The sequence below is a fragment of the Lycorma delicatula genome, chromosome 12 (genome assembly GCF_047948215.1).
Source record: "Lycorma delicatula isolate Av1 chromosome 12, ASM4794821v1, whole genome shotgun sequence".
In the NCBI taxonomy this organism is placed as follows: Eukaryota; Metazoa; Arthropoda; class Insecta; order Hemiptera; family Fulgoridae; genus Lycorma; species Lycorma delicatula.
In genome coordinates this window covers 5,682,820-5,701,078 of record NC_134466.1, presented here as the reverse complement: position 1 = coordinate 5,701,078, position 18,259 = coordinate 5,682,820, and the positions used below count along the sequence as shown (strand labels likewise).

Below are 18,259 nucleotides of genomic sequence, written 5' to 3'. Positions count from 1 at the left end.
TTTTATCACCTTCTTTTGCAGTTGTTCAAAAAGCTACCATATATAAAGCAAATATATATATATATATATATGTCATGTATAAAGTTTTTCAGTGTTTAAATATACTCAGAAATTAACAACATCTTAACAGAATGTTTTATTTTTAAAATTGCTCTCCGTAATCATCCTGATGAAACACATAATATATCATAAATAACAATACACATCTGAAACGTTAACAAGAATAGATACCAATTAATTATAATATCTTCCTAATATCTCCAAAAAAAGACGTGGATAGTTTTCAAAAAGATGTTTTAGTTGCTGAAAATGGAATGGATGGCACTTGGAGCATAACTAATTTAAGGGGGATCTGTTTGAAGAATAGAGAAAGGAAAGACAGCCTTCAACAAATACTGTGATTTAAATTACTTAAATTTATGTTTATACATAAGTCATATTTATTAATCTCTTCATATAGTTGTAACGGACGGTTACTTTATTCCTTTTTTTTTATGGTGAATTAGAAAAGAATTTTGTAGCGTGTGAAAAATGCTAAGCCAGAACTTTTCAGATGAAAGACAAAAATACTACCACTACCCAACAGAGAATAAAGTAGAACCGCATTTAAGAATTGAAACAATAAAAAAAAAAGAAGTACTAGCTCAAGCTGGCAATAATGAACTTTGTTGTATGATGTGTAGTTCAACAATTAAAACTAAAAGGTGCGCTCACATTTTCACTTACAGAAATTGCAGCCTGCAAATGGAAAAGTTCCAAAGAAAGTTTTGAGAAGAATTCATATTTTGTATATCGTACTGAATTTCTTATAGTTTAATTATTAAAGTTTCATAATAAATCTTAGAGATTCCGTTTATTTTCAGGGTAACGCAGATAAAAACCTATTCATGGGATAACGCACAAGTAATACTTGTAGGTAATAAGTGTGACATGGAAGATGAAAGAGTTATATCGTTTGAAAGAGGTAAACAACTTGCAGAACAACTTGGTATTGAATTCTTTGAAACATCAGCAAAAGAAAATGTTAATGTCAAGGTAAGAATACACTATTTTGTTTTCTAAGTACAAGTATTACATTCAGTTAAAATTACGGTCAAAAAAGTTATATGCTTTTGTATAAATTGAATGTTTATTTTTTCTAGAAGAAAAGCGTATAACTCGCATTATTATTTAGTAAGTCTAATCAAACATTAGTTTAAAAAGTAGATATATGTTACATACATATTATGCCTGCAATTTGTGCACCCTAAATAATGTATTCTAGTCCAATCAAATCTTAAAAACTTTCCACAATAATATTGTAATGGATTTTGACAAACACATCATACATACAGATACAACTATTGTAGATGTTAATTTTTGAATAATAATTTTTAATACTTAAATTGCCGATCTCCGTAGTGGAGTGGTAGTGTCCCAGCTTTTCATGCGGAGGTCCTGGGCTCAAATGCCGGTCAGGCATGGCATTTCTCATGCGCTACAAATTTCCATTCTTATAGGGCAAAATGGTTAAAGCAGCCGATGCCCATCATCAAAAACAAAATTTTAATTCTTTTAGTTATAAACTTTATTTACACTGCATTTAAATAAAGTGTTAAGTTTTATACTGTGTTTTGATCAAGGAATCGTATTTAGATGTCACTGATGACGTCATTCCTTATCTCAGTTTATTGTAAATGGTTATGTTATTCAGTTACAAGTTATCTAAATACAATCGATTGTTAGTCTTCATAGTGGAAACATGTGCTAGTTCACTCTGCGTTTCGGATTGTTTTTTAACTGGTTTCTTGTTTTTTTTTAATGGATACTTGAGTTGGTTATTGTGATTTGGAATATATTGGACACGCCTATAAAATTTTAAAGAGTTTGGATACGGATTTAGCTTTATTTTTACGATTTCCTGTAGACTGGTGTTAAGAAGTTTTGCTTACTGATGTTTGTGGTGATTAAATAGGTGTTAGTGATTTAGTGATGCAGTGGGAAGTAACTATATCTGTAGTGGGGTTATTAATATTAAGACTTGGGAGTTATATTAACTTTTTTGCCTCCTATAAGCAGGCAAAGATTGGTAAGTGATGTAGGGTATTTTAGTTTATAAACAACAAGGTCATTGAATATTTTCCACGTGTCTTGGAGTACATGAATTATTCTAAGTTGTGTAGGGAGAACTTCTTTTCTGTTTTATGTCTTGTCTGACCCTTCTCCATCCAATCCCTCCCAGATCTCGCCGGATCAGGACCCCCAAAATTTTGGATCCTCCTCCCACTATTTTTTCTCTCTTCAGTTTTGGAATCATACAAATTACCTTTCCCCTCACCACCCTTGGATCACCCCCCCCCCCCACCAAATTGGCAAGTGGGGTGCCCAGGAACTTGGGCTGTGCTGGACAAGGCGATTCTGCCATTTATTTTTCTTGAGAAAGATTTTGGTAAGGATATATCCAGGTTTTCGGATAGCGGACCTTCCTCTACAATGATAAGGAAATGAATGCGACGCTGTATAAGTACTGACTCGGATGAGCTGTCGGCTGCTCACCAGGATCTCATCAAATTGCAGGAGTATGCTACGAGAATGAAAAGACTGATTAATGAGAACACGAACACAAAGAAGGAAATAAAGTACTCTTTTTACCTGTTGGAGTCAAAGGTTAATGCAGTTATTATGTTTGTCAAAGGGTTGGCTCCCTGTGATACCGAGGATGTCGGTATTCAGATGGATAGGCCTAGGGGCACTTTCTTGGCTCGTGAAATTAGGGGTAAGCTGGAGACTGGAGTTCTGGATGAGGAGGTTGCATCCTTGCAAGGGTGGTATGAGGACCTTTTCACTAATGTGTAGTTAAGTAGTGGTTGTCCATGTTGAGAGGTCACAGGTAAGCAGTTGAATTAAATAAATGAATAATATTTAAAGTGTAAAAATGTAACTCGGTCTGGCTAGGTCTCGAATTCGATAGCCCTATTGGTGCATTAAGTCTCGCGGCTACACTGACCTACCGACTGTACAACTGTACATGCAGATCTTTTCTATGTAAGTTGTGAAATTATATAAGTTTGGTTAGTACTGACAGTCGCCATTAGTACCAACACACTCGCGCGAATTAAATACGTTATGCGTGTGCGCTGTAGTTGAATCATTGAATTAAATAAACGAAAAAATATATTTAAATAAAATGATAAATACTTTAAATTAAGTTATGTGTGTATAAGCTAAGCTGTGCCTCAGAAACTACCCACAGTTGTCAGCTTTTTTTTATATTTACTATTATCATTTGTTTTCTTGTATATATCTCTTTTACTTATATTTCAGTCCAATTTTACTAAAAATTTTAAACAGTTATTTTATTCTACATTGACAAATGTGTTTTGAAAATCTATAAATGCCTTATAGGTGGTTTCATTCTTTTTAGATTTACCTTCTAAGGTTATTTTGAATGGGCTCCTTGTACCCATTGCTTTTCTGTTCATCTATTTCTCCTTTCACCATGCATATTAACATGCAAAATATGGTTAAAATCTAGACAGATTTTGTGTGTTTGTGCCTACTTCTTTCATTAAAATCTTCCAGCTATCACCTTTGTCCATCTATATGACATTGTAAACCATAGTGGTAGTATCATTATTGATTAACGATTACTCCAAACATTTTTACAAAATAAAAAGATATACATTAAGTTAAAATTTAGGATGGTTTGTATTTAAAAAACTATCAATTTTTAATTGGCTTGTAGTTGTTTGAATGAGTGCATCTGTAATTGTTGGTTTTCTTTATATGTAAATGTGTGTTTTTGGTAGCTTACTTTCGTTGTAGTTACTTTTAAATGCAGTATGTCAAAAAATGTAGTATTTATCATGTTTGTATTACTCTCACAGTTAGTCTTAATTTTAAATAATTTTCAGAATCAACAATAAAATATAGAACTATAGCAAAAATCTTTAAGTAATTGTTATGTCAAGAAGTGTCATACCATCGACAGAAACTTCATTACAATGACTTTAATTATAACATTAAATCATTTTAATAACAAATGTAATTTAATTCTTTCTTTTAACTTGTATCATAATCTTGCTGTAGTTTTAATGAAATTGTTGTAAAATTTATGGGGTCAGCTACTTCAAAATTGGAGAAGCAAAAATTATGCATTTGAATTTGTTCAGTGCATGAGCTCTAACTTATAAAAGAATGTATTTAATGAAGTGAGAAAATCTAGTCATCATACTCTTATTGCAGATGAAAGCATTGATATTTGTATACAAAAAGTGCCAATTTCGTATTTTAAATATCGTGTTGGTAATGAAATTGTATACAAAACTGTATTTAGAGGTATGGTGAAACTGAAAAATTGCAATTGTATGTCGACTGTAGAAAAAATTAAACAATTTTAAAAGGAAAATAATTTGGATATTCAAAAAATTGTAATGTTTACAAGCGATGGAGCTAGTGTTATGCTTGGGAAGAAGAATGGGGTAGCAGCAATTCTCAAAAGAGAAATATCACATTTAACTGAATAAACAGTATGTAGCACATTGGGAAGATTTAGGATTAGCTGATGCATGGAAAAATGTATCTATTATGCAGGATATAGAAAATTTGATTAGAACTCTGTACACAATGTTTCACCGATCTAGCATCAAAAAGAAAAATTTTGAAGAAGTAGCTCAAGTATCAGAACATGAAGTTATATCATTTAAATCAGTGGTAGTTAACCTTTTTATAACTACTGCCCACTTTTTGTCTGTTAGTAGTAAGATTTTCTAATCGCCCACCAGTTCCACAGTAATGGTGATTTATAAAGTGAGGGAGTAACTTTATTTTATAAAAATGTATAAAGCAGAGTTAAAGCTTATAATAATAATTAGATAATAAACACTTGTACTGACCAGATGCATGAGCTATTCTGGGATGAGGCTCTTTTGTTTGCGGTTGAACTATAGCGCCATTTAGTTTCACTTACATAATGTGAACTAAACTTATACGTGGGCAATACAAATAGTATATTTTCTGAAATTTTAATTGTCATGGGGAATTTTATGAAAACCTAATGAAAATTTTTTTAAATAATGCTATAAAAATTTTTTAAAAAGTCAATTAAATTAAAAAAAGGAAAGTGCTGCAGTATCGGACAAAACTCCTGCTGCCCACCATGAAAGCTGGAACACCCACTAGTGGGCAGTAGGGATCAGGTTGACTACCACTGATTTAAACCATTAAATTAAGTTAGATGGTTATCCAGGTATTTCACAGTTTGTGCTTTAGTAAAAAAGTTATGATTAATTGAGTATTGTTAAAGTTAGATAGCAGAACCCATTTTTAAATATTATGAAAAAAGTATAACTAATTTACAATATTGGGTAGCAATATTTTCTCTGAAAGACGTATAAGACGAGAGCTTACATCCTTATTCAAATATTTACAAAAAAGTGATTTAACAATTATTGATATTTATCGGTATGTAAAACATAAAATTAACAAATTAAATACTCAATATTTGGGACACGAAATCTTTTAAAGTGACACTGTAAGAGAGATATTATCACAATGTCCAATTACATTAATACATCAGCTATAATTCAGCTTATTGAACGTGAACATTTGCACTAAGAGAGCAGATTTACAGATGAACAATTAAAATATTGGTAGGCATTTGATAATGAAATTACTCATATTACAAATTAAGGAAACAATATTGATTTCAGAAAACAAAATATAGTACAGTTTTCCAAAAATATATTCAGAATTCATGATAAATAAAAACATTGATATAGTTAAAGTATGAAACAAATATTCAATTTACAATATGCAATTTACAATTCTAGAAAAATTTAAACTAGGATTGTTTAAGACTTTTAGCGATACATTAAACTTTGTCTAAACTAACCCTGAATTATTTATCTTTCCTTTCTAAAAAACAGTACAGACATTTTTCAAGCAACCAACACAGACTGTGAACGTGGATTTTCTGTTATGAATTTCATAAAAACAAAATACTGAAACAGACTTGAAAATGAACACTTGAGTGACCTTATGAGAATTAAATTACATTTAGTTAATGGTTAAGAAGTAAATAAAAAATAATGTTTGCAAAGAATGAATTTCAATGAAAGACAGAAGACAAAAAGTTTAAAAAGTTAAGATAAATATAATCTAAAATAAAACAAGTTACCTAATTGTTTTCATTTAAATATGTATACTTATATGAATGTATTGTGTAACTGATGTACAGGTATATAATATAAAAATTTTTACACAAATTGATTTTTGTGCACGCAGCTTTGAAAAAAATTAAAGGGAACTTTGATTTTAATGTCTGTATGCATATGTTTGATTTGAAGCAACGATGACCTATCAGGAAACGGGTCAACTTGTACCCAAGTTCCTTGTACTTGTGGTTCAGTAATTTATAGAGATCAAGGGTCAATCTATGGATCCACCTACCTTTTATCAACTGGTACCGCCTCTCCTGTCACCTGCAAACAAGTGATACCTCCACTTCATGTTATTTACTCCCTGGGTACATTGCCTACCTCTTCTAACAAGGAGGTACAGGGATGCAATTCCAGCCATAAACCGGTGGCATTCTCTGAGGTGAGTCCTGTAGCCACATCATACCCAAAGGGAGTCAGCCCTGTACATGCAGTTAAGAATTGCCAAGCTCTCCTCTCAGCACCACTGACCACACTAGTGATCTGTACTACACTTTCGATAGCACTATTTGTAAGAAAACCCTCCGCTTTGATTTGAAAGTTCTTCATTGCTACTGAAGTGCTTATTTGTTTTATTTAATCTTTGTTAGACACTGTCTCTTATTCATTCAATTTGGAACATTGTGAAGTCAGTGCAGTTAATGTATTAAGTGAGCAATTTTATGCGATGGCTTATCTAATTTTGTTGTTAAGATAAAATTTTAACTAGCCTTTTTCATTTGTTAGTGTTTTCCCTTGAAAACAGAGACTTATGTTTATTAAAAAAAGACCCTGTATATTTTTATTTCATGTATTTTTAGTTTTGATTATCTTTGTATTTTTTTATTTTTTGTGTAAGAGTAGGTCAGTGAGTCGCTTTTATTTATCTTTGGTGTTAGTTTTTCCAAGTTTCTATGTGGTCTGTAGGTAAAATAGGTTTGACGCTGTTTTGTCATAGACATTTAATCATTTGAAACTTTTTAGTTATATATATAGAAAGTCATCTGCTGTAAGTAAACGTACTTTGTTACATTTTTGAAAATTAACAAATTTTAAATGATATTACATAGGCTAAAAAATATGTAATTTTTAATAATTTATTATATGCAGAGTTTGTATTATTATTGAATTTTATACTATTTTGTATTTTGTGAACATGTTTTATTTAATTATTATGAATCCAAAATGTTTCAGGCTGTATTTGAGAGGCTTGTAGATATTATTTGTGACAGAATGTCAGAAAGTCTAGATTCAGATCCTAATCTACTCAGTGGTGCAAAGGGAACACGATTAACAGAACAACCTCAAGGTCCACATAACCCCAATTGTAACTGCTAATGTTGTCATTCAATGAATAAAAACAAAAAAAATCAAATTGTCATCATTCTGATACTGTAATCCTAAAGGTAAGTATTTTTTCTAATTTTTTCTAATTTAATTGAAATTTTTCTTCCAGAAGATCCAAAAGATCTTTTTAGAGCCTCTTTTATCAGAGTTATTGATGCTATTATCTTATATTATTATTCTTAATTATAATAATAATTAAACATTTTAAAGTATACACTTATTCTCAACAAATGTCAGGTTGTTTTGATGTATCATACCAAAATTATTTTTTAACTGTAGTTACTAGTTAGTAAATAGAAATTTAAAAAGTTATCACTTTTAAATTTATACAAGTGGTTAAAAGAAAAAAAAAATTAATGAGAAAGTAGGAATATTTAAAAATAAATTCTTATTTTTTTAAAAAGAGCTCCTGCATAGCATCATTATAGCCCACTCATACAATAGTCACTGATCAGCGATAACTGCATTAGGGTAAGTGGTTTATAGTACAGTCCAGAACCCATATTTTAAAATTATTTTATTGTAATATTCTCCCTTTATAAATCATGAGACCTTTCCAATGGTGAGAGTGCTTGAGTGCTCAGTGATATAGCATAGCTGGACTAAAGGTGCAATCATATCGAAGAGGTATCTGCTGAGAGCCAGACTAAGAAATGATTCTTGAAAGAGAGCAGCAGCTCTTTCAGTAGTTTTTAAGGGCATAGGTCAGGAAGATTTAAATGGCCATATCAACATCACTCAATCTTTTGAATACTGCGCAGCTAAAACCAATGGAAAACTACAGCTGTTTATTTTCTAAGAAAATGTAAATCTCTGTATTTTCATGTAACAAAGATGGAGGCGCCTTCCTTGGTAAAATGTTCCAGAGGTAAACTAGTCCCCCATTCAGATCTCCGGGTGGGAACTACTAAGGAAGGGATCACCAGAAAATTAAAACATAACATTGTACGAGTTGGGGCATGGAATGTTAGAAGTCCAAAGAAGGTTAGTAGGTTAGTAAATTTAAAGAGGGAAACGGATAGGTTAAATGTAGATATAGTAAGAATTAATGAGGTTCGGTGGGAAGAAGAAAACAAATTTTGGTCAGGTGATTTTAGAATAATTAGCTCAGCTTCAAATAAAGGGCAGGCAGGAGTAGGTTTCGTAATGAACAAGTAGAAATGGAAGAGATTAGAGTATTTCAAAATGCATAGCGATAGAATCATTGTAATAAAGATAAAATCAATACCTAAGTCAAGAATAATTGTTAACGTCTATGTTGTTGGTTAGGTAGAATGTGTATACGAAGAAATTGACAAAGCACTTAAAGATGTAAAAGGGGATGAAAATTTAATAATAGTTGGAGATTAGAATCCAAGCACTGGAAAAGGCAAGAAAGGAAATATTGTGGGTGATTACGGGCTGGGCAAAAGGAATGAAAGAGGGAATCAATTTATATAGTTTTGCACTAAGTATAATTTAGTTGCCAACACCCAATTTAAAAATCATAATAGAAGAATATACACATGGAAAACACCAGGTGATACTACAAGGTATCAGATAGATTATATCATGGTTGAGCAAAGATTTAGAAATCAGCTTGACTGTAAAGCTTACCCTGGAGCAGACATTAATAGCGACCATAATTTAGTGATAGTGAAATGTAGATTGAGGTTTATAAACCTGAAGAAAAGTTGTCAGATGAATTGGTGAATTCAAAGAAGCTTGAGGAAAAGGATGTAAAGAAGATTTTTGAGCAGGACATCGCAAGAGGTCTGAGTAAAAAAGATAAGGTAGAAAATGTAGAAGAAGAATGGAAGAATGTTAAAAAGGAAATTCTTAAATCAGTAGCAGTGAACTTAGGCGGAACAAAGAGATCTGATAGAAAACCTTGATATTAGAGGATATATTGCATGTGATGGATGAACATAGAAAATATAAGAATGCCAGTGATGAAGAAAGTAAAAAAACTATCAACAATTAAGAAATACTATAAACAGGAAGTGCAAACTAGCAAATGAAGAGTAGATTAAATAAAAGTGTTCAGAAGTGGAAAGAGAAATGATCATTGGTAAAATAGACGGTGCATACAGGAGAGTTAAGGAAAATTTTGTAGTACACAAATTAAAATCGAATAATGTGTGAAACAAAGGTGGTAAACCGATTTATCATATGAAAGGAAAGGTCGATATGTAGGTGGAATATATTGAAGTGCTATACGGAAGAAATGAATTAGAAAATGGTGTTATAGAGGAAGAAGAGGAAGTTGAAGAGGATGAAAGGGGAGAAATAATATTGAGATCTGAATTTAAGCGAGCATTAAAAGATTTGAATGGCTGAAAGGCTCCTGGAATAGATGGATTACCTGCAGAATTGCTATGCAGTACAGGTGAGGAAGCGAGAGGTAGATTGTACAAACTGGTGTGTAATATTTGCGAAAAAAGAAAGATCTGTCAGACTTGAAAAAGAGTGTTAGTCATGATACCAAAAAAGGCAGGAGCAGATAAATGTGAAGAATACAGAACAATTAGCTTAACTATTCATGCATCAAAAATCTTAACTAGAATTCTATACAGAAGAATTGAGAGGAAAGTGGAAGAAGTGTTAGGAGAAGACCAATTTAGTTTTGGGAAAAGTATAGGTACAAGGAAAGCAATTTTAGCGCTCAGATTAATAGTAGAAGGAAGATTAAAGAAAAAAAGGCAACATATTTGGCATTTATAGACTTAGAAAAGGCATTTGATAATGTAGACTGGAATAAAATGTTTAGCAATAAAATATGTGTAAGAGAAACTTGGATGATCGGAATACCTGAAAAGAAAAGATTAGAAGCTTTTGAAATGCGGTGCTATAGGAAAATGTTAAAAATCAGATGGGTGGATAAAGTGGCAAATGAAGAGGTGTTACAGCAAATTGATGAAGAGAGAAGCATTTGGAAAAGTATAGTTAAAAGAAGAGATAGACTTATAGGCCATATAAAGGCATCCTGGAATAGTTACTTTAATATTGGAGGGACATGTAGATGGGAAAAATTGTGCAAGTAGGCAACTTTTAGAATATGTAAAACAAATTGTTAGGGATCTAGAATGTAAGGGGTATACTGAAATGAAACAACTGGCACTAGATAGTGAAGCTTGGAGAGCTGCATCAAACCAGTCAAACGACTGAAAAAATTGTGCAAGTAGGCAAATTTTAGAATATGTAAAACAAATTGTTAGGTATCTAGAATATAAGGGGTATACTGAAATGAAACAATTGGCACTAGATAGTGAATCTTGGAGAACTGCATCAAACCAGTCAAATGACTGAAGACAAAAAAAATTGTAATATTGGATAAATAATTTTTTTTATATAAATGTATATTATTTGCATATGTGTGTTCTTTTTGTCTTAATGTTTTGATGGTCTTTTTTTGAGATGTCTTCACCAGAAAACTTATATTTGCATTTTAAAAATTATTATTTTTAATTGATATAAAATAATAATTACTTTTTTCTATTCATATCTTTTCTGTTAGTTATGCGTTTTAATATTTTCATGGAATTTTCAATTTTAACTCTTCATTATTTTTTTATTAAGTGTTCAGTTATGTTTATATTAAATAAATTTTAATTATATTTGCCCTCTGTTTATAGAGTTACTGTTTAGGTCTATATTTTTATAAAATAAATTGTATGTAACTATTTACTGTACATGTAAATACATATGCAGATGGTCAACTTGAGGTGGCCATCTTTGTTATCTCAGAAACTATATGTTTTTTGAAAAACTTTATGGAGTACCTTCTCTTGATTTTTCTCTGTATTAAAAATACAGTATTAACATTTTTGAAATCTTCATCCTTCTTTCAATATCTTTATCTTTCTAACTTCTTTATTTCACATTGAAACCATTATGTTTTTATTGTTTATTTTTTGGTAGAGAATAATATTTTAAGACATTTTTGTTGTGGATATTTTTCTTTAAACCCAGCCATTACAGATCTATGAACCGACTATAATAAAATTATAGAAACAATTTTAATGCTAAACTGTAATTATCAAGTGGTTTTTGTATTGATGAAAAATGTTGTACAACATCCATGAAGAACACACTGCCAACATCATTAAACATATATAAAGGACATGTAAAGGACCTTTACATCAGATTCTATAATTTACCAAACTATTAATAACATTTTCAGGAGATTGACAGACTACATTTTTGGTGTCCATCTGTATTATTTTAATGGAAATCTAATGTATTAGTATCTGATTTTCACATAATATTTTAAAATTTTGAAAATTAAGTAAAGTGGAAAATAATTAATGAAAAGATAAAAAAATTTTTACCTTGAACAGTAAGATTTTAGTTTAATTTATGAGGAAGAAAGAATTACAACAGAACTGCAGTGTCAATTGTAACAGACTTTCAAAAGTGGCCACTATTGATAAACCAAAGCAATCAAACAGATATTGCTATTATTATTATTTAACAGACTTGCAAAGCGATGAAGTCTGATAGAGGATGGTCACTCTCCAATGTGAAACCAGCATGCTTAAGGGAATGTGACCACTAATACCTCCCTCCTGTGGGGTTAAATCACCTACACTATAACATACCACACACACACACACACACACACACATACACAAAAATGCAATAATACAAAGAGAAACAAAATGTAGGAAAAATGCATTTTTCAATCCATGCTTTCCTCAGAACATAGGCTGTACCATTAAGCGCTATGTCCTTTATTGTCAACTTCCCTGGCGCTTTCTTCAGATTTTGTTCCTGGTCCTTGGGATCATTTCAAGGCCGTGATATCTTTGGCACTATCTTCATGCTTTACATCCTGCTGACCTCAATCTTGAGATCTTGATATTCCAATTTCTTCTTGCCAATTTTTTGCATAATATTTGCATACTTCAGCACTGAGATGTCTATCAGCACCACATTTTGCTCTCTGATCCTTCAATTAAACATCGGATCTATTCACATTTTATTATTATTCTTTTTTAATTATGATATTAAAAAATAGTTGTGAAAAAAATTTGTAGTAAAAAGTAAAAATCAAAAATAAGTAATTAATTGAAATAATAGTTTTCAATGAAATTTTTTTTAAAATAAATAATATTAGTAACCAGTAAATAAACTAATTCATTTTTGTAAAAGATAAATTTATAATCATTGTTATTTTCATATTTAAAATAGTAATTTAAATACATTTTATTAATTTAATTGATAAACTTATAACCAGTTGATATATATTTTTTATGTGGTTAAGTATATATACTGTTAAATATATTTAAAAAAACTTATCATGCTAGCATCAAAAACTAGTTATTTTTTTAAATTTAAAAACATTAATTTTTGCTAGGCATTACAAAAAAAGATAACTTTTTTGCCAAAAAGATTCATATGTATTTTAGTCAAATAAAATGAAATAATGTTAAGCAGTAAGTTAAAAGAAGATGTTCTTTTTTCATATATTCTTTATCCTTTAAGAATAATGAGTTTTTAAAATACCACCGTCAGTTCTTTTTTTTTTTTTAAGTAATAAAAAATTCTTAAAAGTATTGTCATTAATATCAAAATAGTAAGAGGCTATGCAAACTTTATCAAAGTTTTAATGTTTCATCTGTTTGAGAAATCTGAAATATAATAAAATGCCCTATATTTAACTGTATTTCTTATAAATAGTTTATCCAGCATATTTTGTTCCTTTGCTAATTAAAAGTGAGTATTCTCGTACAAAGGTTTCTTCAAACTGTTTCGCTATGTAGTTGCATACGCTTTCTCAATATGTTCTGGTCCAGGTTTTTCTATTTGCTCAGAGTGTTATGGGTTACAGAAGGTGTATCATATAAATATTTTTTGTTTTTTTTCCCTCTGCTTGTTTGTTTAACCCGTTGTATTTATATGTTTGATTTTGTAACCGTTATTTTTTTTGCATTTTCAGATTTGAATTCTCTTAATTTCCTTAACTTTATACGAAATATGCTCTATAGATCATATTTCGTAATTTTTCCTGCTTTTCTTACCATGAATGGTGTTAATCTTTATATATTGTATTACATATTGTAATATTCTCGTTTATCGGTTTCTTTTTTACGTAATTTTTTATCGTTTGATTTATTTACCATATTTCTATATCCAGGACCTTCCGGTTGTAATTAATATTAATTTTCACTTTATCATTAAACATATTCAATTTATGTAGTGTTAATCTTTTATAATGGGAATGTAAAATACCAGAATGTTTTACATATGATTATTCCAAAGTAGAATACTGTGTTTGTTCTATCTCAGGTGTTATTTCTACAAAGTTTTGTAAATATATTTGAGATATCATTGAAATTTGTGATTTTAACAGATTGCCCATAGGTTAGTTGTCAGGTAGTAAAAAGTGTATTAGGGTGAAAATGATATGGAAGGAACAAACGTTCAGGTTCCGGGAATATGTAGGGTGATAGAAAACCTTTCGACACACTTGTGTTCTGTTCAGTTCTCTTCCATCTGCTTACCAAGATCATTCTTATAGCTAACACCACATTCCATGATAAATTAAGTAATTATAATCACTATGATAAATAAATCTTTTATAATGCTATTTAAATAGGTGTTATTTTTTTTTTATTTCCAGCTTAATGAATTGAAGAATGAGAAAAAATGAAGGAGAACTTTTGTAGTCTGGACTTAACGTACAAGACCAGTTCTACTAACTGTATATTTTCAATTATTTGTACTATTGTTAGTAATATAATCACAATTATTAACAATTTAAAAAAAAAATTTAAAAGAGAAAGAAGAAAACAATAATATATTAAATAATAATAATAAATAGCACATTGTTGAATGTTAAACGAGGCAGTATTATCATAATATTATAATAATTACCTATACATGATCTTATAGCGTTTATTTTTAATTTATTGTTATTGATTATTTTACTGATTTTTTTTTAATATTTATTTATAAAATTGTAGGTAATTTTAAAAATTAAGAAAAATAAACGATAATAAAATTGTTATATACAATGGTAAACATAGTTAGTGATAAAACTAGCAATAAATTTATACTGTGCACATAGAAAGATTATGAATGAATCACTAAAACAGCAAAATTAATTATAAAAATAAATGTAAATAGTATGTTTAAAACTTAATACTTGTTATAAATATTATTAAAAGACTGTTATATAATTTAATGAGTGATTAAACTCATTTTTCATATGTGTATCTTAAATATACCCATATGATTACACTGTACCTACCTACATTCCTATGTATAATAATTCATTCAGTTATCTCTTACAATATTACAAGTTATATAATTATTTGACTTTTTTTAATTACCTATATTCTATATAAAATTTCAATTTATAAAAACTATTTCCTGTCTACTGTAATATTATTTGTTCTTTTCAGAAGAGAATTAATTTGAAACAATATTTGTTTCAAATATTGTAACATATTGTTTTATCTGTGAGAGATGAATGATGATGGATATATAAACCAGCAACATTATTGTTAAATAAAATCTGAGGAAATAATGGCAACTCTTGTAGCGCTGAGTGGATTGACTTACTGTCAATAAGTCATTGAGTGTAATGTTCCCTTATTCAGCCGGTTATGATTTCATTTAAAATTCCAGTTTATTAGCTGTATTTAACTCTGAACAAGTATTATAAACAGAAACAGAACAAAAATCCGATATTTTATGAAGCTCATAATTTGGAAATATCTATATGATTAATATATTTTTGAGTATGTTCATTAAAAGGCTCGAGAGTGCATAAACTCATTTTTTGATGTAAAATATTTATAAAAACAAGTTACAGATGTTTAGAACATCAGTTAATATGATTTCAATAGTAACATATATGAACCGTAGTTGATAAATGTTTGAACAAGTGAACGATTAAACACATCATTATTATTTAATGTTTTGTACAGTTGTATTTTAAATAATTAATTGAATTCTGAATGAGTAATGGTAAACTTTATTTAAAGATACACATCTAAAGATATAATCTATTTATATTTTGGACTAAGAATGAGAGAACAAATTCTCTTATTTGGTTTCTGTTTGATAATAATATTGTCCTGTCGCTATATTTTTCAGTTTCATTTCATTTATCAGTTAAAAGTAGAAATATAATTCACTAAGAGAAAAAAAAAAAAAACATTGAATCAAAATTACACAACTTAAATTTTTTTAAAAATTTTGTTGATAACAGATAGTCAGACTAATTATGCAACAACCAGAAGAAACGAAGGAGTTCTGGGTAATATAAAAGTTAAAATCATAATTATATTAATCATCATAGTCATTAATTATTAAGAGGGGCAGATATAAATTATTGTATTTTAGGGGTTTACCTTAACAGATTAAAAAGGTTTAAACATACATTTACTATCAACAGAATTATCAATAAAAATTCTGCCACGCTAAAAACTAAAATTGCTCTCAAATGAAGTAAGTAACATGCAGCAAAGTGGTCCCTCAGTTGTATCAGAAAACCATTGTCAGTTTCTAATGAGTTTTTTAATTCATAATTAACAAAAAATGTATGAGTTGAAGAAACTTCTTTTAGGTACTATTTTACTAGAAATTAATATCTAAAATCGACAATTATAAAATATCGCTGTTTTATCATTATTGTTTCTTCACTGCAGGCGAGTCTAAATTCACTTTCTAACAGAATTACAGAGATTTAATCCACTCTTTTTATCTAATGTAACCTGCTGCAAAGTTGGTGGCGGCAGCAAGGGTAATTTGAGTAAAGTACCTCGGTTGTTTAGGACAGTTATGACTGAAATAAGTAACTGTCAAATATCACAGCGGACAATTTCAGTGAAATATTAATTTTACCTTAACCTTTAAGCATACGTACTAGGATGTTAGTAAAAATAACAGTAAAGAACACTGTCGAAAAAAAGGAAGATTTAAGTTATTGAGCGATGTAATAATATTTTTTATCGCAAACAATTTTCTGTTACTATTAATGGTTCATACATATTGTTTATTTATATTTATTTTTAATTTAAAATAATAATGTTCTTTTATATTTATTAATAGTATTAATATTTTGTGTGCCTTAAATTTTACTTATTCATATGCCTTTTCCAAAAGTAATTTCTATTTTTTAAATTTAATTTTTTATTTATTTCATATCTCTGTTTTAATTTACCAAAAAGTAACAAACAGAAAAACTTTTATTGCAGTTTTATCACAAAAATAAATTTTATAAATTTTGTATGCTGTGCTCTCTTATTTTAAAATAAGATTTTCTACAAAAGAAATTAAAAAAAAAAATAAATAGCTTTTCATTTTTATTACATTAATTTGTATAAAATTCTACTGTGTTATGATTTTTATTATATTTTTAATCAGTATAAAGTATATTTCAAATTTTTAATATTAAACATTAACTGCTCATATAAACAGACTGAAAATTCCAGTCGGCCTGATCCTCTAACAAATTGATGCGATGGTATTGCTTACAGAACTGAATATGATTTGTATTTCAGAATTCTTAGTATATGATAGGAAGCTACATATTTGGTTCAATGATGAAGACAAAAGGAATTTAACTCCTTATTTACCTTAGTAGGCTTATCAAAAGATTATTATTATTCTTGATATTTATTTTCATCAGCAATTTGAACTAGATCATCAAAATTTATTTATTTATCATAAAATTCATACACAATTTAAATGATTCAGGTATATTAAGAAAAATTATAAGGGGAATGTACATTTCTGTGAATAAATCTGTTCTTTCTAATGTAAATTTTTTTTTTATTTGTGTTAAAATATGTAAAACTATACAAAATATAGCAGCAGCAGCACAGCTTACGTAAATATCATACTAAGTCATTTATTAAAAAAAAAAAAAACAATGATTTAAATTTAAACTAATATATAATACATATTCTTTTGTAATGAACTAATAGTAATAAAAAAAAGATGAATTGAACAAATTATTTAATTAAAAAATATTTTGTTATAATAATTTTTATTAAATCACTTCTAAAAAAAATTATGTTAGAAAAATGAAAGTATATTTTAAAAATGATTATTATTATTTAAATATCAATGAAAAGAAATAATAAAACTGTAAATGTTAATTTTATTACTACCGAATTATTGTATTATATGTGTAGAAATTTCAGAAAGAATGTATAATATATAAATATATATTTATTAATACACTATATATTACATGTAATTAATTAGCGTAGCATTATTTTTCATTTGACATTTTAAATTATTATATAGCTCTGAATGGATTGAATGTTAAAATGTTCAATTTAAATTATTTATTTATTGTTTAAAATATTTTTTTCATTATTATATAAGTGTACCATTTCAGTGTTTTCTATATTAAAACATATATAATAACCGATTTAAAAATCAGTAAGCGTGTTAGCCAGTTCATTAACTTCAACACTTAAAATATTTAAATCTGCAATTGTTCAGCCGTATATGTTTATACAAAGGATTTTATGTTTTACAGCGCAGTCTATTGTTTAACATCTATATTACAACAAAAATAAGTGAATCGGTCCAACCACCATTATGTTTGGAAAACACTTTCGGGTAATCTGTTCAGTTGATATTCAGTTTTCCATATAACCTTCTGAACAGTACAGAGCTAATCGATTTGGTTTTTGAACAGTTTAATTGAAAAATGTAGTTGTCTCTATAAAAATCCTATTCCTGAGCATTTCTTGCCGATAAAATTGGAAAAACGTAATAGATAAGGTGAT

General features: G+C 28.8%; 1 protein-coding gene across 2 annotated transcripts in view; it reads left to right on the top strand.

Moving 5' to 3' along the window:
- Window positions 1-17,378, top strand: part of Rab3 (RAS oncogene family member Rab3) — a 168,440-nt gene extending 151,062 nt beyond the window's left edge. Inside the window, exons 4-6 of one of the 2 annotated variants that reach the window (XM_075380124.1) lie at window positions 864-1,035; window positions 7,371-7,582; window positions 14,128-17,378. In XM_075380124.1, the coding sequence (XP_075236239.1) occupies window positions 864-1,035; window positions 7,371-7,514 (316 nt within the window). In that variant the 3' untranslated portion in view covers window positions 7,515-7,582; window positions 14,128-17,378. The remainder of the gene's footprint in view (window positions 1-863; window positions 1,036-7,370; window positions 7,583-14,127) is intronic. The other variant, XM_075380125.1, reaches the window with a different exon arrangement.
- The last annotated feature ends 881 nt before the right edge of the window (window positions 17,379-18,259 follow it).